Source organism: Callithrix jacchus, chromosome 10 (genome assembly GCF_049354715.1).
Source record: "Callithrix jacchus isolate 240 chromosome 10, calJac240_pri, whole genome shotgun sequence".
In the NCBI taxonomy this organism is placed as follows: Eukaryota; Metazoa; Chordata; class Mammalia; order Primates; family Cebidae; genus Callithrix; species Callithrix jacchus.
Genome location: NC_133511.1, coordinates 46,514,168 through 46,534,995, shown reverse-complemented (window position 1 = coordinate 46,534,995; position 20,828 = coordinate 46,514,168). Strand labels below are relative to the sequence as shown.

General features: G+C 48.0%; 1 protein-coding gene across 1 annotated transcript in view; it reads right to left on the bottom strand.

Moving 5' to 3' along the window:
• The window catches only part of VSTM5 (V-set and transmembrane domain containing 5), a 36,659-nt gene extending 17,378 nt beyond the window's left edge, over positions 1-19,281 (bottom strand). Inside the window, exon 1 of the mRNA XM_002754677.6 lies at positions 19,027-19,281. Within this exon, the coding sequence (XP_002754723.4) occupies positions 19,027-19,117 (91 nt within the window). The 5' untranslated portion in view covers positions 19,118-19,281. The remainder of the gene's footprint in view (positions 1-19,026) is intronic.
• Between the last annotated feature and the right edge of the window lie 1,547 nt (positions 19,282-20,828).

Sequence of the window (20,828 nt, the reverse complement as noted above, 5' to 3'; positions counted from 1 at the left end):
GGAGGCTGAGGCAGAACTGCCTGAACCCAGGAGGCGGAGGTTGAGGTAAGCCGAGATTGCGCCATTGCACTCCAGCCTGGGTAACAAGAGTGAAACTCCGTCTCAAAAAAAAATAAAAAGAAAAAAAAAGAAGTGCAGGGTAACCATGGGGATGGGGTAAGGAAGCTGACAGAGTGTGGGGCAGGGTGAGGGTGGGGCAGAGGCAGAACAGGACCCAGGAAGGTGTTCAAATAGATCTGTGACATGATCTGAACTGGGCTTCTGGAAGGACAGTCTGGCAGAATTCATGATCTTACCATTTACATACATCACATACACGCCCCTGGGCCCCCAATAGGTGCTTGTTTTTTGGGAGAACCTAAGGCTGGAGCCTAAACATCCCCTGGCCACTGTGTGCCAGCCTCTGAGAGAAGGGGTAGTAAGAAGTGGGCATGCTTAGGGCAGGTCTGCCCAAGACCATGAGATCTTTGTGGACAGAATTCTTGTCCTATTCATCTCAGAACCCCTAGTGCCCAGGACAGGGCCTGACACTGTAGATGCTCAAAATATACTTGCATGGATGAACAAATGGTGACATGCCTGCCCTGCCTGTCAAACTGTTGCCAACCGGGAGAGAGCAGGAAGGGAGTATCTGTACTGAGCTGAGGATTACTGGATCTAGCTGGAGAAGGTGCTGGAGGGACCCCTTACCCAGCTCCAAGTCTGCTGAGAGTCAAACAGCTAGCAGGAGAAACAGCACAGGTTTGTTGTTTGGTTGATTCTCTTTTTTTTTGAGATAAGGTCTCACTGCTGAGGCTGGAGTGTAATAGGTGTGATCTTGGCTCACTGCAACCTCTGCTTCCTGGGCTTAAACTATCCTTCAGCCTCAGCTCCTGAGTAGCTCAGACCACAGGCAAGAACCACCACACCTGGCTATTAATTTTAATTTTAATTTTTTGTAGAGATGAGATTTTGCCATGTTGCCCAACCTGGTCTTGAAACAGTGCTGATGGCTGCCCTGGGCACACAGTTCACAAGTACCCATATCTCCTGTGACCTCAGGTGGCAATTCCCCCCTCAGTGCCTGATTGCTCAGGAACCAAAGCTCAGCTCATCTTGGAGGGGGGTTCTCATGATCTTGCTGTATAATGGCCTTGGAAAGTCACCCAGATGTCAGCCAAACTCAAGCAATGTAAACAGATGCAGGTTAGGTGGATCCCACCAGGCTGTTCCCTTTCATCAGGTTTCAGAATTTGTACCCAAACCAGGAAGATCACTCGAAAATAGCAACAGTCACCATTTCTGTTAGTTAACACCTGTTAGATATCAGATGGTATACACCATTATCACAGCCCAGTGCAAGGCTGGGAAAGTTGACTGACCTGGCTGTTATCAGACTGGCAAAGATGAAGAAGTTTGATAACATTATGTTGTCAGGGGTGCGTGGAAGTTACACTCAAACATGACTGTGGTGATTGTGAATGGGTGGAACCTGCTTGGAGGGCATATGCTGCAATCTGTAAAAATATTTAAATAGCACATACCTTTTGACCCAGAAATTCCACTTCTAATAATTTATCCTACAGATAAGATGGTCATATAGATGCAGAGATATATATGTCAGTGTTGTCATGAAGCAGAGTACAGTCAATTGTAGCAGCAAGACTGGAGATGCACCTCTGTGTTCACTGAGAAGGAACTAGTTAAATAAAATATTGGTATTCATGCTTTGGGATATTACAAAAATATTCAAAAGAATGAGGCAAATCTATATGTGTTGACATTAGATCTCAAAAATAATGGAAAAAGTACAGCGCAGAACAGTGTGTAGAGAATGATTCCACTTGAATAAAGTAATTATATGGGTATTTACATAAACTTGCACATACACAGATACACAGTTATCTATATAAATGCTTAGAACATCTCTGCGTTACTCTAAAAACCAGGAACTGTGGTTGTCTTTGAGCTGAATGTCTGGAATGGAAGAAGGTTTTGCATTTCACTCTATGCCCTTCTGAACAATAGTAATATTTTAACAAGTTTGTGAATTACTTAAAAAATAAATACACTGTGACTGTAGTTTGAGACCAGCCTAGGTGAAACCCCATCTCTGCAAAAAATACAAAAATTTGCTGGGCATGGTGGTGTGTACCTGTGGTCCCAGCTACTTGGGTGGCTGAGAGTGGGAGGATAGCTTCAGCCCAGGAGGCAGAGGTTGGAGTGAGCCATGGTTGCACCACTGCATTCCATTCTGGGTGACACAGTAAGACCCTGCCTCAATAATAAAATTACATACATGACTTGCTTGTGAGCCTTGCATTATATTTCTATTGGAAAATGTTGGTATAAACCATCATTTCTTCAACCTCTTGCCAGAAAAACAAAACTTGTTCCCTTGAGGTTGTTCAATGCTCTTCCACCCCTCAACAATGTGAGCTCTCTGTCCCCAGCCCTTTCTCGTCGTCCTTTAAACATGTTGGCTTCTTTTACTACAAGTTACAGCATCATCCTGTGTACCTTCAGCATACCCATGGACAGCCCATCCAGTGATCTCATCTACAGGAACATCCTCCCTCTGGTCAACCTCAGCCTCCAGTAAAGTAGCCTGCTTTGCCCACACCTTCTCTCCTTGTTTATGGTTCAATTCCTCTTCTTGGCCTCATCAGTCCTTTCACTCCAACTCTGTCTACTTTTCCCAATCCATCCTCCTCACTTCCCTCCGTACTCAGCCTCGGTTCCATCGCCCATCACGATCTAACGACTCCTGTCAATCCTTTCAACACCAGTACTTTCTGCCTTTTCATCATATCTACCTGGCAAGGCCCTAGCCCTGGGACTAACAATGTTCTACTCTCTCTCTGCCCATACGTGTGTAGCCAACACTACAGGAGAATGTCCCCTGGCAGACACTCTTCAGCACAACAAAGCACGCTGTTTCCAAACTCAGCAGGGCCCCCATCATGCCAGACAATCTTACTGTTTTTTTTTTTAACTTAAATCCACACTTCCTTTTCAGCAGTTACTATACGGGCTCCCTCCTCTTCCTGGGATGCTGCTGACACTCCCTCCTGCTTGGGTGGTTTGTAGCTCTGGCCCACCACACTCACTAGCTATTCTTCCCCTCTCTCTGGTTGCTGCTTCTCAGTGTCTTTTGAGGACTCATCCTCTTTGCTATGATTTGAATGTCTGTCCCCACAAAACTCATGTTGAAACTGAATCCCCTGGCCATGTGTGGTGGCTCATGCCTGTAATCCCAGTACTTTGGGAGGCTGGGGCAGCCGGATTGCTTGAGGCCAGGAATTCTAGGCCAACTTGGCCAACTTGGCAAAACCCCAGCTCTACAAAAAAACACAAAAATTAGCCAGATGTGCTGATGAGTACCTGTAGTCCCAGCTACTCGGAAGGCTGAGGCGGGAGAACTGCTTGAAGCCAGGAGGCGAATGCAGTGAGCCAAGATTGCACCACTGAGTGACAGAGCAAGACTGTCTTAAAAGTAAATTTAAAAATCAAAATCAAATAAGAAATTTAATCCCCAATGTAACAGTATTAAGAGGTGTGGCCTTTAAGAGGTGATTGGGTCATGAAGGCTCTTCCCTTATGAATGGATTAACCCATTCATGGATTAATAGATTAGTGAGTTAATAGATTCGTGGATTATCATGAGAGTGGGTCTGTTATAAAAGCCAGTTTAGCTCACAGTGAGCCTCCTCACCACATGATGCCCTCTGCTGACTCAGGACTCTATAGAGAGGTCTCACCAGCAAAAAGGCCCTCACCAGATATAGCCCTCAATCTTGGATTTCCCAGCCTCTAGACCTGTAAGAAATAAATTCTTATGGTCAGGTGCAGTGGCTCATGCTTGTAATCCTAGCACTTTTGAAGGCCAGGGCAGGAAGACTGCTTGAGGCCAGGAATTCAAGACCAGACTGGGCAGCAAAACAAGACCACATCTCTTCAAAAAAAATTTTTTTTTAAAAACCCAGGTTCGTGGTGTACACCTGTAGTCACAGCTACTCAGGAGGCTGAGGGGGGAAGGTCACTTGAGTCCAAGAGTTTCAGGCTGCAGTGAACTATGATTACATCACTGCTCTGAGGTCTGGACAACAGAACAAGACCCTATCTCTAGAAAAATTAAAAAAGAAACTCTTTATAAACTATCCAGTCTGTAGTAGTTAGTTATAGCAACCAAAAACAGACTAAGATACTTTGATCTGCCATTAAATCACAGAATTCCTTGAGCTTGGTCCTAGGCCCTCTCCTCTATTCTTCATTCTCTCCATAGGTAATCTCATCTATGCATGCAGCTCTGAGTCCAGTTACTTCCAAATGCACATCACCAACACACACTGCACCTCTGAGTATCAGACTCATTAATCCAACTGTCTGCTTGACATCTGCACTGCAAAATCTACATCTTCAAAGACAGATTAAATGCGGACAGAATTGAATCTACAGTCATGACTATCTGGAAAGAAATGGAAGAACCTGGTAATACCTATTGTCCTCAACAGGTAAGGAGGAGGAACTGGGTGGCTGGAGGACAAGATGGGGAGGCTTTTATGGATACACATTTTGGATTTTGGACTGTGTGCAAATACTACCTAGTCAAACATAAGCAAAAGCAGAAAGAAGAAAATTAATTAAAAATAAAACAATAAATGTATAATCTTGTCTCCCATGTTTGGTAGTCTGGTATACCCAACCTTGGTGAAGGGCTCTCCTAGCCAGTCAGCTCCATGGGACACCATCCTGACACCTTCCTCACCCATTACATCCCATCTGTCACAGGGTCGTGTCAATTTTACCCCCAACATGTAACTTGAATCTGATTTGTGTGCTCTTTCTTCCACCATCACCCTAGTCCAAGCCACCAACTCATGAATGGTGACGATGGTCTCTCAATGTGCCTCACTATGCCTGCTTACTCCCTGCTAACTTACTGTCTACACAGCAAGTCCTGAGTGATATTTTCAAAACTTCATTGTATTTTGTCACCCTCCTGTTTAAAACTCTTGTCTGGCTGTCCATTGCTCTAGAAATGAAGTTAAACCCCTTCAAAGGCTTGACTGGCCAGGTGTCATTTGGCTCCTGCCCATCACTCAGGCCTCAGCATCCATAGCATGTCCACATACCCTGAGGTCCAGGCACACTGCCCTTTCTTCAGCCCCTTGGAGTCATTTCATTCTCTCCCATTGCAGGGACTTAGCAAATGCTGCTCCCCCTGCCTGCTCCCACCTTTGTTTTTCTGTTAACCTTTATTCATCCTTCAGATTACAATCATCGCCTCTTCTGGGAAGCCTGTCCCAATCCCAGGCTAGGTAAGGTCTCTTCTTGTATGTTTTCATAGCACCTTTCCATCATAGTAACTATCACAGTTTGTAAATATACACATGTATGGATATTTGACATCTGTTCTCCCCTTTAGACTACAAGTTCTATGAGGGCAGCAGCTGCCAATTTGGTTCCCTGCTGCAGTCCCAGAATACTGCTGAGTACCTGTAACATGGATGGGAATTTATGCACAGTGACTCTCCTTATAGGGTTGTACATCTGATCTGGGGGTGTGGCCCACAGAACCCAGGGCTATGCCAAGCTGAGCACAGGATCAGGACTTTGGACCCCACAGCCAGTTCTTGTGTGACCCTTGGGACCCAATTTGCTTCCTTCTTCTGTCTAGAAAAAAAAGAAAAATATGTATATACACACATACAGAAACACATACATACACACATCTATCTATCTATCTATCTATATACACACATCTATCTATCTATCTATCTATCTATATATATATATTTTTTTTTTTTTTTTTTTTGAGACTAAGTCTTGCTGTGTCACCCAGGCTGGAGTTCAGTGGCACGATCTCAGCTCACTGCAACCTCTGCCTTCCGGGTTCAAGCGATTCCCCTACCTTAGCCTCTTGAGTAGCTAGAATTACAGGTGTGTGCCACCATGCCCAGTAACTTTTGTATTTTTAGTGGAGATGGGGTTTCGTCATGTTGGCCAGGCTAGTCTCGAACTGACCTTTGGTGATTTGCCCACCTAGGCCTCCCAAAGTGCTGGGATTACAGGTGTGAACCACCTTGCCCAGCCTGCAATATATTTTTGATTCTCCTGTCTAACTTCCTTGTATTACACACATGCATGTGTGTGTACCCATGCTTCTACATATGCCCTCATGCACACAGAGCCCAGTTTCTGAGTTCCTGGCGAATGGGGCCATATAGGGAAGAAATCCCAGGAAAAGTACCAGGGAAGCAAGGGCATCAGAGGAAATTGGCCAAGCAGAAGTGGGTTCCAATATTGATCTGCCCTTTGTTCATAACAAGACTTTGGCCAAATTAGCTCCAAGTCACTGACTCTCTATTCCTCGTGTAAAACGAGGATGACCATAGACATCTCACAGATTGGATATGTTAGAAAGAATGAAAATGAATGCAATATGCCAAATGCCTAGCACAGTGCCCTCACCCTGCCAGCAAATGGTAGGCATGGGTATACCAGGGCTATATGCCAACCACGCCAAAAAGAATCTCAGGACTAATCAGATAATTCATGATGTGCCTCGGGCTGTTGCAAACACACCCATAAAAAAAGAAAGTTTTAAAACAAAGAAAACAGGCAAATTGCTTCTCTGACCCTTAAGAGGAAACTTAGCCGACTGTGTGGCACAACTGATTCATAGCAACAGGGCTGAGGGACCTGCTGGGAGGTGCAGAGGGCTGCAGAGGAGGGCAAGATACAGGGGGTGGGGGCATGTACAGGGAAAGCCAGAAAAGACTCCTCCCAACCCCTGCCCAGGAGAGCACATACTCTAGAGCCAAAAGACTCAGGTTCTGTCTGGGCTGCACATGCTATAGCTGGGCGACTCTGCACAAATCACTTCCCCTTTCCTAGCCACTTCGTGGCATGCCTGTCAATTATTCAATTTAAAAAACGAAGCAAGGCACAGTGGCTCATGCCTGTAATCCCAGAGCTTTGGGAGGCCAAGGTGGGTGGATCACTTGAGGCCAGGAGTTTGAGATCAGCCTGGCTAATGTGGTGAAACTCTGTCTCTACTAAAAATACTAACAGCCAGGCTTGGTGGTGGGTGCCTGCAGACCTAGCCACTCGGGAGGCTGAGGAATCGCTTGAACTTGGGAGGTGGGGACTGCAGTGAGCCAAGATAGCACCGCTGCACTCCAGCCTGGGTGACAGAGCCAGATTCCATCTTAAAAAAACCAAAAAAACAAAAAACCGAAAAGCAACCAGCTGAGCGCGGTGGCTCACACCTGTAATCCCAGAACTTTGGGAGGTAGGTGGATCACTTGAGCTCAGGAGTTTAAGACCAGTCTGGCCAACATGGTGAAAGCCAGTCTCTTTAAAAAAAAAAAGTGGGGTTTGGTGGCACAGGCTATGGTCCCAGCTACTAGGGAAGCTAAGATGGGAGGATAACTTGGGCCTGGGAGGTCAAGGCTGCAGTGAGCTCAGATTGCACCACTGTACTCCAGCCTGGGCAACAGAGCGAGACCCTGTCTCAAAAAAAGAAAAATCAATAAACAAACAAAACCAAACAGGTAAGAAAGCTTGACAGCCACGAGCCAGGGGCACAAGCCCTGATTCCAGACCAAGAGAATTCCGTCTCCTTCCATTCAAGAAGCATTTGGGGAAGGTGGAGTCAGGACCAGCATTTAAGAAGCTCCTGTTTTTGGGCCCATCCAGCTCCAGTCTGGAGTCCCTAATGAGTGAATTTGGCTGCCCAGCCAGCAGAGCCAGGCTCTTCTTACAGCCCCAGTCCCTGCAGAAAGGGCCTTGTGAACCCACCTGTGGTGATTGGCCCAAGGTTGATACGTGATGTGAACTGGGCCAATTAGATTCTCTGTCCCGAGACTGCGGACTTGGGATGTGGCCCAAGAGATGGGCTGCTAGCCCAAGGCCACAGTAAGTGGAGTAGAGAAAACTGGTCCTGGCAAGAGGCTGCGGGGCAGCAGGAGAGGCTGGGCTCCCATGGGCCAGGGACTGCTGGGGACAGCAGCTGCTGCCGTGGACCCAGATGGCTTCTGGTGTCCTGGTTCCAGGTCTAGGACCAGGCCTGACACCTCTGTCCTTGGCAGATACCCCTACTTCCCTCTGAATACACTTTCCCTTGATTGTCTCCTGTTCCTTACAAGTTACTTGGTCTCCCAGAATCTTTCTTCTTGTGTGAAGTGGGAATAGCAGCGCCTGCTTTGCATGGTTGTGCAAACTCAGAGCATGACATGCAGTAAGCACTCTCTATGAGGTGCGTTAAAAATAAGTATTATCATAGTCCATCAGTGCCAGCTTGAGGAGGCGAGGCAGTGGCATGGTCAGGCCTGCTAGGGCATGGGTGGGAGCCACAGGCTCCAGGTAAGGATGGAATTTAGGTGGCGCTTGGTTCCATCCAGACCTGCACTCTACCCAAAGCCCTCGCCCTTTTGCCTGTTATGGTTTGAATTGTGTGTCCCCTAAAAGATACGTTGGCGTCCTAACCAGAACTCAGAATGTGACCTTATTTGGAGATAGGGTTGTTACAGAGGTAATCGAGTTAAAATGAGGTCATTTCGGTGAGCCCTAATCTCATATGACCCTTCTGAAAAGGGGACATTTGGATATAGAGATGTACATGCACATGGAGAGAATGCCATGTGAAGATGAAGGCAGAGATCAAAGGATGCATCTACAAGCCAGGGAATGCCAGATTGCCAGCAAACCACCCGAAGCTAGGGAGCGGCATGGAACAGTCCCCCTTACCGGCCTCAGGACTAACCAGCCCTGCTGATACTTTGATCCCAGACCTCTAGCCTTTTGAACTTGGAGACAATGAATTTCTGTTGTTTAAATCACCCCAGCTGTGGTCATTTGTTATGGCACCCTGGCAAATGCCCTTCTGTGGCTTTTGTTTCTAGAAATAGTTGTCCTCAGTTTTCTGATTGGAAAGGACTGAATCAGCTAATCTGTTGTTTTCAAAACTTGATTGAGCATTAGATCATCTGGGGAAGGTTTTACAACACTATCCTGTGTCAATGAACTCAGCATCTGAGGGTGGGACCAAGGCCTCTGTGATTTTTTTTTTTTAAACTCCCATGTGTTTCCAGCATGCATCAAGATTGATAACCACTGAGCTAATCCACACTGAGGTGTTAGCAGCTGAAGACCATTTATTAGAATTCCTTCACAGCCGGCACTTTAACAAAGCCTGAAGCCAAAGAACTAGTGAAAGAGGAATGTTTGACAGCTCTTTCAGGAAGATAGTTGGGGGAAGTGGACTATTTCTGTCATCATTCAAATTTTACTGTATCTGGCTGGTCCTATTTCTAGGGATACTTTGAGGGCTTAGGAGGAAGAACAGGCAGGTAAGTCATTCCATTTGCTCCCTCCACCCTCTTAAAAACTGTAACACGTTAGTTCTCAGCATTTGGCTCCCTTAGAATCACCTGGAGGCGATCACTGAACCAGATTGCAGGGCCCTGTCCCCAGCTTCTCATTCAGTAGGGTAAGGTGAGTCCCAAAAGTGCACTTCTAACAAGCGTCTCTGCGGCCAGCCCGAAGAACAGGGTCTGCAGGTAGGGAACTCAGGGCCCGTTCGCGCTGACTTCCTGAAGCTGAATCAAGAGAAAACACCAGGTTTGGGGCAGGGAAGCTGAAGCCAATTCATGATAATTTCCTAAGGTTAAATCAAAGGGAAAATACCTGGGTCTGGGGGCAGGCAACCTAAGGCCAATTAACGAAAACGTCTTAAAGTTAAACCAAAAGGAAAAACCCCGTCTTCCCAGGCCCAAAGGCTACTCTCCCTACACCCCTCCCCTCCCTCAGGTCTCAGAGGGAAAGGGAGAGTGCCTTGGATTGGCTGAGGGCCAAGCACGGGGTCTCTTTATCTGCATGTCGTTATCACCTCAGCCTTCAATTAGCCACAGGCCAAATCCTTTATTCAGATTGGGGTAACCGATAGAGACCTCCAAAGGAGTACTTAAACCCAGAAACATTGTAAACGCTGGCTCAGGCTGCCCCCACCCTGCAGAGTGCTTTCTTGCTGTAACAAATCCCTGCTCTTGCAGCTTCATTGGTGTTTCATTCCTTTGTTACTTTGTGTGTTTTGTTTAATTCTTTGTTTAAAACACCAGCCACCTGGACAACTCACTCAAGGCTTTCCTTTAGGTCACATATAGGTGATGCTGCTGGTGGTCCCGGAACTGTACTTTTAGAACTTCGACAGAAAGGATTCTGTAAGACCTTATGGTGAAAAGGACACCAAGGATGCTCTCAGGGTCCCAGCAGGCCAGGCCCTCCTCTCCTTCTCCGGTACTGCTAACACTGTTCCTGCCAGGCTGGAGCTAGTCTGATCTTGGGGAAGGGAAGTTACGGGACTCTCAGATGACCTGAGCCGGGGTCAATGGATCAAGAGTGAAAGGAGGCAGGTTCTGGTGAACAGAACTGAGGCAGCGTGTGTAGAATGGATGCATTCATGGACTCTAGAGTCAGACTAACTGGTGCTCAAAATTCATCTGTGTCAATAACAACTGTGTGAACTGTGGTAAATGACTTTTTTCAGCCTCTGTTATGGTACCTAGGAAATAAGGATAGTATAATAGTGCTGTGCCCGCCTCCTGGAGCAGAATAAAGTTTAAATGAGAAAAGATATGTGAAGAGCTTATCAGTCTCTAACACTTGGTGATAGCTCAATAAATAGCAGCTATTATTAATGAGAATTTTTTGAAGATGCACAGGCTTTCTTAGTGAGGTAATGATCTTCCCATCCTTGGGGGTATGTAAGCAGAAGCTGGAGTCATATCAGGGATTAAAGCAGAAGATCTGAGACTGGGAGTGTTGGAGGAAGAGGCTGATTCTTCTGCTCCATATCACACAATAGAACTGGAATGAGCATCTGTAAACCCACGATTCTCTTTGAAGTGTGGCAAGACTGGGTGACCTGAGATTCCTTCCTGGGGAATTTCTTCTACAATCTTCCTCCTACATCTTTTCCAGGCACCAATAAGAGCCACCCTTGCTGGAAAGCTGGAGTTTTTCTGAAAGGCCATAGGGTATATAAAAGACACTGCCATGATTCTAACCAGATGTCAAGGGAGCAAGGCATGACAGCAGCAACTGCCTCACCCTGTACCGGTGTGTGAGAGGTGGGGGAGCTGGCTGGGTCTGCCCTCTGCAAAGCTGGATGGCAAGACTGAGTCAGGCCTAGGCCAGTGGCCAGCCTGGGTGACGAGAAGGTTTGGTCTTCTTTAGTTCCCAGTGGCCAGCCTGGGGACTAAATGTGCATTGACTAGGAAGACAAGGGAAGAAGCGAGGTGTTGTCATCTCCCAGCAATTCTTTTGAGGCAATTTTACAGGATGCCTGAAGGCACTTGTAGGAGGCATAGAGTGATGAAAAAATCATTCAGGGACAGGTGCAGTGGCTCAATCCTGTAATCCCAGAACTTTGGGAGGCTGAGGCAGGTTGATCACTTGAGGTCAGGAGTTTGAGATCAGTCTGGCCAACATGGCAAAACCAAAAATACAAAAATTAGCCTGGTGTGGTGGCACACACTTGTATTCTCAGCTACTCAGGAGGCTGAGACAGGAGAATCACTTGATCCTGGAACGTGGAGTTTGCAGTGAGCCAAGATCATACTATTGTACTCCAGTGTGGGTGACAGAGTGAGACTCTGTCTCAAAAAAAAAAAAAAAAAAGAAATTCAGGCACATGCATAACTGGATACTACAGGTTAAATTCTCCTCCCAGAGAATCTAATAGACCAATTCCTCTTCAACCTTTAGGTTTCTGTTTAAACATCATTTTTCCAGGAAGCCTTTCCCCAATCCCTAACACCAGGCTAAGCGTCCCATTTCTGCATTCCCATTGTTCCCTGTTTCTCGCTAGCAACACAGTTATCCCCCTCTTTTCTAATTCCTCTTGATGAATGGTTCCTCCTCCTCGAGGAGGTAATGATCTTCCCATCCTTGGGGGTATGTAAGCAGAAGATAATCCCTGATACTCCAGCTTCTGCTTACATACCCCCAAGGATGGGAAGATCATTACCTCACATAGCTGTCAGCTATGTGAACACATGATTTGGTCCCTCTTGGTGACCATTGAACCCTCAGGGCCTAGCACAGTGCTTGGCACTGCAGGTTTCTTATATGCACCTGAATGAATGAATGAATGAATGTCTTTAGGCAAGTCCCTCAACTTCTCTGAGCCTCAGTTTCTGCACCTATAAAATAAGGATTAATGGCATCTCTTTGCAGGCTAACTCTGAAGATGAATCAAAAGCAGCTGTTACCGTGCCTGACATGAAGTGCTTGGTAGCAATCACAGTTATTATTGTCTTGTAATTGCTATTTATTAAGTTATAAAAAACTGAGGAGGTATTGGCTTTTCTTTTCAGTTGGCTGGAGGCTATTATCAGTGATCTTTCTAAACTGCACATCTAGCTGCCTTCCCTGGCTCTGGAAGACCTCAGTAATCTAGTCCCAACTTTCTTTGCCATCTCCATCTCCCATGACTTCTCACCCCCAATTCCAGTTGTATCAAACTACGGACCACTGGGCCTTTATTCACTCAATCTTAGCTCAGCTACCGCTTCCCCATTCTTAGGTTCCTGCTTACTCTTCAAGGCCCATCTTCAATGTCATCTCCTCTGCCAGGCCCCACTAGGCTCCACAGCACAGCTCACACCAGCCTTCCACTCATGTTAGATGACTGACTGCCTATCTCCCCTTTTAGCAGGTGTGGCAGGTTTAACATTTTGCTTATGTCTGAATCACCAGCACACAGCAGTATGTGACATGAGGGGTGACTCATTCAAGCACAGGCTGTCGAACTGAATTGACCTGATAGAAAGGAGCAAATTCTGGTTTAAGAACCCCTGAAATCCCATCCAGAAGTATGTGGAAGGCTTGGTGGAGGGAGAGGAAAGAGGAGTTCTGGTGTTCTGCTTTGAGGAATTGGCTTCCAAAAAGAATGTGATCTAGTCCCAGAGTGAGCCTGGGGCAGGAATACTGCATTTGTATAGAAGGACAAACTGTCAGAGGAGCCTGACGTTAGGTCCCCTTACCTGTGCCTAATGCCGAGGGACTCAGATCTGCCTCCTCTGGCACTAGTGTAGGGGTCTATTGGAGGAATTATTTCTCCACCTTCCACCCAAGATGCAAGACCTTCCCAGGTACCAAGACCTTTCCAAGCTCCATTCCCTTAACCGCCAGAAAACTAGTTAGGCTGAATACAAGGAAATTAACACGAGTTAAAAAGCGCGATTAAAATGAAAGAATGATCACCCCTTCTACTGGCCCACTAAAAGACCGTAGTGGTCCTTAGCAATTCACCAGTGCTAAGAACTTTCTCGCTCTCTCTCCTCACCTGACAACCTCCTACTTTGCCATCAAGGCCTCTTCTTCAAGAAGCTCCTCCCATTCCAAACTGAGCTACCTGCCTTTCTCAGCACCCCCAGGGCATCTGACAGCAAATCAGCTGCTTTTAATCCCTCAGTGCAAGGCCCCACTGCTACTCCAGGTCTTGGCATGCTGTCCCAGGCAGAGTGGGTGCTCAGGAACCATTTACTGAGCCTAACCAAACTTCCCAGCAAAGCAGCCTTGTCTCCTGCCCTCAGCCTGGTGGGAAAGTATTTTCAGGTTTGTCAAGATAAAACCACGAAGACACGGGTGAGACTGTACGACACAATGATGGGTGTTCTGAGAACAGCAGGTGGGAGATGTGCCGAAACAGTTGTTTCCATAGGATGGGGCTAATGGGGGGACCTGGAATGGCCTAGTCTAGTGCAGTAGTTCTCTGGCCACACATTGGAACCACTGAGGATCTTAAAAGCAAAACAAAGCAGTGGGTCCTGCCCTCAGAGATACTGATCTAATTGGTCTACAGCAGGATGTGGGCATCTTACGAGGTCCATGTACACTCAGAGAAGGGTGGCCCCACCTGCGGGGCTTACACACTGACATTGGAATGGGTGCTGTCAGCTGAGGATTCTCTGCGGCAGGACTCCTCTGGGGTCAGCATGGGATGGGCCTGAGCTGCCTCCAGGGTGTGCCTCAGCAGGGAGAAAGCCTAGTATGCTCCCTTGACCAGCTGGACACGTGGACAAAGAATGGACTGTGCTCCTTTTACTGTCCAGTGTGTCATTTTTCCTTTTCCTATAGGGATGACAGGTGCCTTTCTAGCCCAGCAAACCAGTTACAGGAGCGGCGAGTCATTTCCAACTTTGAACTTGTCAATCTCCCTCCCTCTCACTCTCATTCCTGCTGGATAAGTAATTATTTTCCAACCCCAAGCCCATTTTCCAGGGAAAATTCAGGCGCAGAGAAGCCAGCATCTTGAGTGCATAAGCTATGGGGTTCCAGCATCAGTGGGGTCTCTGAGTGGGGCAGTGGCTAAGTTCCTGTGGGTGAATGCTAGGGCAACTTCCACTCCCTCTTCCCTTGCCAGGCCCCCAGAGGTATAGTGCACCTATATTTTTGAGCACCTGCTGTGTGTCTGCAATTCTCTTCTCCACCCTGTCCTGCTGAACACACTTACTCATCTTTCAAGACTCAACCTCACCTGCTCCATGAAGCGTTTCTGATTCACCAGGCAGGATGCCTGCCGCAGAAGCAACACACATTCTCTTTGGAAGAACTCACCTTCAATCCAGGCTGACAAAAATTGCAGCAAAGCCTTTTTTGTGAGTTGATTTTAGAGACAGGGTCTCACTATGTTGCCCGGGCTGGTCTCAAACTCCTGAACTCAAGCGATCCTCCCACCTCAGCTTCCCAAAAAGCTGGGACTGCTGGGGTGTGCCACTGTGCCCAGCTTCAAAGTTATTGATTTATAACATGAATCCTGACTTTAGATATAGTAAATTTTTTTTTTTTCAAAGAGTCTTACATCAGATAAGGGATCTAGCTGTCCTTAGGTCCTGGGGATAACGGAGAGTAGAGTCTCCTGGCCCTCGCCCTGCTCTCAGACCAGTAGGGAGCATACTCAGGAATGCCCTTGGAGATCAAGAAGTAAGACTTTTGCAACACTTTCCTGTTGACTCCACACTCCAAACAGCTTCAATTTTGTCTTTCAGGCATTTTCTGAGATGGGGAGGAGGTGTGCATGCAGGGGTGCTTGTCAGCCAGAAAACTGGCACCTCTTGCGTATGATGTGTGCCTCACTAGCACTCACACATCACTCCATATGAGAAGTCTCCTTCCCCTGAGTGAGGGCTAAAAGTTGAAAGCTTAATTGTCCATCAGGGGGCCTGGCTAAGTAAAAAGCAGCATATTTATATGATGACATATATGGAGTAGTTGAAAGGAATGCACTTCCTTATCAATGTGGATACAGCTAAAAAAAATTGGTGTAAAAACCAAGTTGCTGAATAACTGGTACAGAATGATTGCATTTTTAAAAGGTACATTGAAACCTCACTTTTTTTTCCCCAGTGGGTACATTTATATGTATGCAAAAATATTTTTTATAAATCTGAAAGGACAGTGCAGAGTGAGACCATACCTCATTTGTCTCTGTTTGATCAGGGATCAGCGCAGAGCCCAAGGCAGCATAGTAGGTGCTTCAAAAATGTTTGCCACATGGATGGCAGCACTGGGAAGCTGCTGAGGACTTATGGAGTGATGGACCCAGAGTTATTAGGGGCCTCGAGGGGATTCCTCCTATACTGGCTCCCTCCCCATCCCATCTACCACCACCTTCCACTAAACCCAGAACCCACAGCTTCATTCTGGCTGTGGCATCCCCGGGTCTGTCCACTCACTCCTCAGCTTCAGATTCAGCCCTAGCCCTGTTCCTCTATTTTCCTGGGGATTGGCCCCACTGTGTGTCAGTGTGTGTGTGCTGGGGGAGCTGGCTGCTTCTTAGAAACTGGGACTGGAATGAAGAAAGCAAGCCGATTTTGGCCCAGGCCATTAACTAAACTATTGTACTGTAGTCTTGAATCACATGCTTCCAAATGAGGGGGAGTATTGGGTGGGAATTTGTGAGCCTGATGGCGAATGTACTGGGTAAGGAAATGAACAAATGTTCTAGAAAGGTGCCTGGCCTGGTGGGGAGGCCTGCCAGCTTTCTGAGCCTGTAAATCCTTCTCCTTTCAGCTCAGGCTGCTGTAACAGATGATCATGGACTGATGTGGCTTAAACCACAGTTATTTCTCACAGTTCTGGAGAGGGTGGGAAGCTCAAGATCAAGGTGCCAGTTTGTGGTGACGGCCTTCTTTCTGGCTTGCTAACCTCCATTTTCTTGCTATGTTCTCACACAGCTGGGAGGGAGAGCTCTGGTCTCTCTTCCTCTTCTTACAAGGATGCTAATTCCATTATGGGGCCCCACTTCATGACCTCATCTAAACCAAATCACCTCCCTAAATCCCATCCTCCAAATACCATCACATTGCATGTTAGGGCTTGAACATATGAATCTGGGGAGGACCCACACATTTAGTCAGGAACAGTGCCATTTGTAAAAGAAAAGCTTCAAAAGCAGGGTGTTTGTCTTTGGCATGCTTTAATTGAGATTTCAGGGTAAATGGTGAATATCGGAGGTTCTGGATGAAGCTTTTGACAAAGGCAGAAGAGGTAGAGAATGCAGGGAACTGGTAGGAGGGAAGAGGCCTACTCTACATCATTATGGCTGGCTCCAAAGCACAGGCTTCATTCAGGCAGGCACACATGCATTTAACATGTTTTAAGGGGGTAGGCCCTGGCTAGCACTGGACAAGTGCTAGGGACCCAGAGCTGAAATGGTGCTTGCCCTCCTGGAGCTTACTGTGCAGGAGGCAGGTCTCAATGGAAAGCTGCAAACTTTTACCTGACTTCCAGGTTTGCATGTGCTGTTTTGTCTAGGACACCCTGCATTCCTTTTGTCCTGTTCCCCCAACTGCTCCTGCCCATCTGGCAGGTCTGAGTAGGTGGGGCTATTTTGGGGAAGTTTGTTCAAGTCTGGATTCTGAGACAGGATGGCTCCCAGAACATGGCACCTCTTGTCTCTCAAGGCTTGCCATTCCAAGGCTGCCCCTCTTGTTTGGCTGTCTTCCCCATGATACCTAAGCTCCCTGAGAACAAAACTGTGAACTGCCATATGCTAGGTACCCACTGTGGCCTGCGTCCTGTGGGGAGAGGGTGCAGTCAGTGAGTGAGTGAATAAATGAATTATACACTGTAGCGAATGACTGGTCCTTGAACATGAGGGGTATCTAAGCAGATGTGTAAATATTCTGATTGGAAACAAGTGCTAAAGGTTTGAGAAACGATAGAAAAAGCAACTGCAATGGCAAACATACCCACCCGCCTGCTCGAGACTAACAGCCAACTATTTCTTAATCCATAGCCGCCAGAGGAACATGCCTCAGTCTTACTGGGTTTCTGAGATTTGCAACCTCCAAAGCTGGGTTCTAACCAGAGAGGTTTAAAAGTCAAAAGTGCTGGATTGTTCAGTCACCTAGTATAAGTAACATAACATTTCTTTCTTTCTCTCTCTTTTTGGAGAAGGTCTCATTCTGTTGCCTAGGCTGGAGTGCAGTGGCATAATCAGGGCTCACTGAAGCCTCAACCTCCTGGGCTCAAGCTATCCTCTCACCTCAGCTCCCCACCTCTTCCACCCCACCCCCACCCCACTGGCCCTGCACCTTGGTAGCTGGCCTTACAGGCACAGGCCACCACACCCAGCTAATTTTTTTAAATATTTTTACTAGAGACGGTATTGCCATGTGGCCCAGGCTGGTCTTGAACTTCTGGACTCAAAAGATCCACAGGCATTGGCCTCTGAAAATGCTGGGAATACAGCTGTGGGCCACTGCACTCAGCTCATACCATTTCTGTGCCTCAGTTTCCTCACTTGTGAAACAGGAATAAGAGTAGTTGATGAGGGTTGCCTTAAGGATTAAATGAGAGGGGTCTTGTAAAGTCTGAGGGATGGTGAATGCATAAGTGCTTAATAATGTTGGCTTTAACTACAGGGCCTCTCACCTCCAGCGGCTCTGCTCTGTCATTCTCTAAACCTCAGCTGGCCCATCTGTAAGATGGGAGTGCCAATGGTAATGAAGGAGAAAGTAAAACTGCGCTGGGGGCCGGGCGCGGTGGCTCAAGCCTGTAATCCCAGCACTTTGGGGGGCCGAGGCGGGTGGATCACGAGGTCAACAGATCGAGACCATCTTGGTCAACATGGTGAAACCCCGTCTCTACTAAAATTACAAAAAATTAGCTGGGCACGGTGGTGCGTGCCTGTAATCCCAGCTGCTCGGGAGGCTGAGGCAGGAGAATTGCCTGAACCCAGGAGGCGGAGATTGCGGTGAGCCTAGATCTCGCCATTGCACTCCAGCCTGGGTAACAAGAGCGAAACTCCGTCTCAAAAACAAAACAAAACAAAACAAAAAAAAACTGCGCTGGGGTCTGTTGTTTGTGTCCAAGGGAGCCTGTGACGCTATGCTTTCTATCCAGGCTCACCAGGCTGGGGATTCCGGGTCCTGGCCATCCAAAGCGATCTGCTCAGTGCCCTGGTGGCTAGGACCGCCACCTCCAGCCTGGGGACTTCAGGCCACAACGCCTAACCCAAGCCCCAGAACGTTTTTTCTCACGCGAGCAGGCTGCTGTGTGGGTTCGTCTGACTGATCTGGGAGGCCTGATCATTCTCCCAGGAGATGACCCGGGAAGGCCATAGAGGGGTCCCCATAGTAGGACTGCAATCTGGTTATTCCAGGAAAAAGAAATAGAAAATGTTGCAGAGGCGGCGGCCACTGGGCTGGGAGTGGGTTATCTCTGGGCCACCTTCCGGCTCTGATAACTGCAGGCTGGTCTCTCCGGGTGGAGCAGGCGCCCCCGAAGTGGCCCAGGACGCCGGGCCGGTTGCCTCTGCCTTGCCCTGCCCCTCCCGCCACGGTCGGCGCCGGGGATCCAGGCCGCGCCCATACCCACGAAGAAGGGGCGCGGTGCCTGCCAGCCCAAGCTCGCTGCGCGCCCTCCGCCCGGACAAGGTGGGCGAGGGCCAGTGTGGCAGCCGCTAGACCCTGAGACCTGCCCGTGCCCACTCCTGCTCCCCCCGTACCCCAGGCGTGCCCCGGGGCTTACTCTGCAGACAGCGGGCTGCGGCCAGGTAGAGGGCGAAGAGTCCTAGGGAGATGCCTCGGGTCTTCCTCCTCCCGCTCGGCAGAGGCCTCATGGGGGAACCGGGAGCGGCGCGGGCAGGGCATGGGCCTCTCGGGCTGCGCGGTGCGGGCCACGCGGGGTGTGCGCTCGCCGCACCACCGCTGCAGCTCCGGTGCCGCCTTCTCTCTTCCTCCGCCTCTGGCTCCCGCAGGTTCTTCTCTAGGGCCAGATGCAGATGAGCTGGCTGTACTCTGGTTGAACCAGTTCCCAAGGACAGAGAAGGGGAGGGGGGATTGCGGGGAGAGAATTAATATGGGAAGGAATGGGAATGCACAGACTCAGAAGTAAATAATGGCAAATAGTCAGCAGCCTCCTTCCGTTCACACCCATTTTACTGGTATTGATTCAAGGTTCAGCTGGATGCTAGGTGGCAGGAAGGAGGGAAAGTTCTAGCTATTGCTTCAGGACAGAGAGGGGTCGTCTAGTCATTAGCATCGTGGGCAAAGGGAAGGCTTTTAGGAAAGTGAAATGACAGCCTGGAGTGAGAGGGATGAGAGGAGGGGGCAGGGAGACTCAGGCTGTCCTGAAGGGAACCACTGCACAGTGATGATACCCATCCATCTATCCACTCATCTGTACATCCATCCATCCAGGAAGTGTTCACCAATCGTCTGCTTATTTGCACAGGGCCTCACACATGGCAGTCACTCAAAGAAACCTATGGAATGAAGCTAGGCGCTGTGCTAAGTGCTGGGGATACAAGGATGTGGGCACCTCTTTAGAAATCCTAGCAAGAAGTGGGGGTTGCAAAAAATGAGCAATCGCTGTGCAGTGCATATGTCGCTAAGATCAGAGAGGCCCAGTGTGCTCTGGGTGCTCAGAGCAAGTGTGATTAGCCCCTGGGAGAGGTTGATGGAGGGGCAGGGCAATCCGTTTTGGTCCAAACTAGTCATGAAATTCTATTTCACTTTGTCAAAACTAGAGTTCCTAGCCTCACTTGCTGCAAGGGGTAGCAGTGTGACCCAGTGCTGGCCAGTGATATTTAAGGGGAAGTCTTTTTGAGGTGTTTCTGGAAAAGTTTTTGCTTTCCTCATAAAAAAAAAAGACAACTAAGGCTGGGACTGCCTCTCCCCTTTCTTTCTGCCTTGAAAACATTTATTCTGTTTAGATCTGTGGCACGTATCTTGCATCCATTGAGCTACGTAAATGAATGCAAAAACCATCTGGCTAAGTCAGGATGGTGGAGCAGAAAGATAAAAAGACCTAGAAAGGCCGGGCATGGTGGCTCACACCTGTGATCCCAGCACTATGGGAGGCCGAGGCAGGTGGATTGAATAACCCCAGGAGTTTGAGGCTAGCCTGGACAACATAGTGAGACACCATCTCTACAAAAAATACAAAAATTAGCCTTGGTGTTTTAGCCCATGTCTGTAGTCCTAGCTACTCCAGGGGCTGACATAGGAAGATCACTTGAGCCTGGGAGGCAGAGGTTACAGTGAGCTGTGATTGTGACACTGTACTCCAGCCTGGGTGACAGAATGAGACCCTGTTTGAAAGAAAGAAAGAAAGAGAAGAGAAGAGAAGACATAAAAGACTGTTGTAATCCACTGTACTTTTCCATCTCCTTCTGGTTTCTAAAGGTGACTTCTTACCAATTCCATGTGTTCCTGGTGAGGCTGATAACAGTGGTACCCTAGTGACTGGCTTGGGGTGGGCTTATCAACCATGCTGACCATTTGAAGTATCCTCTCTGCTAACCAAATTACTCAGCTCAAGGATGGGTC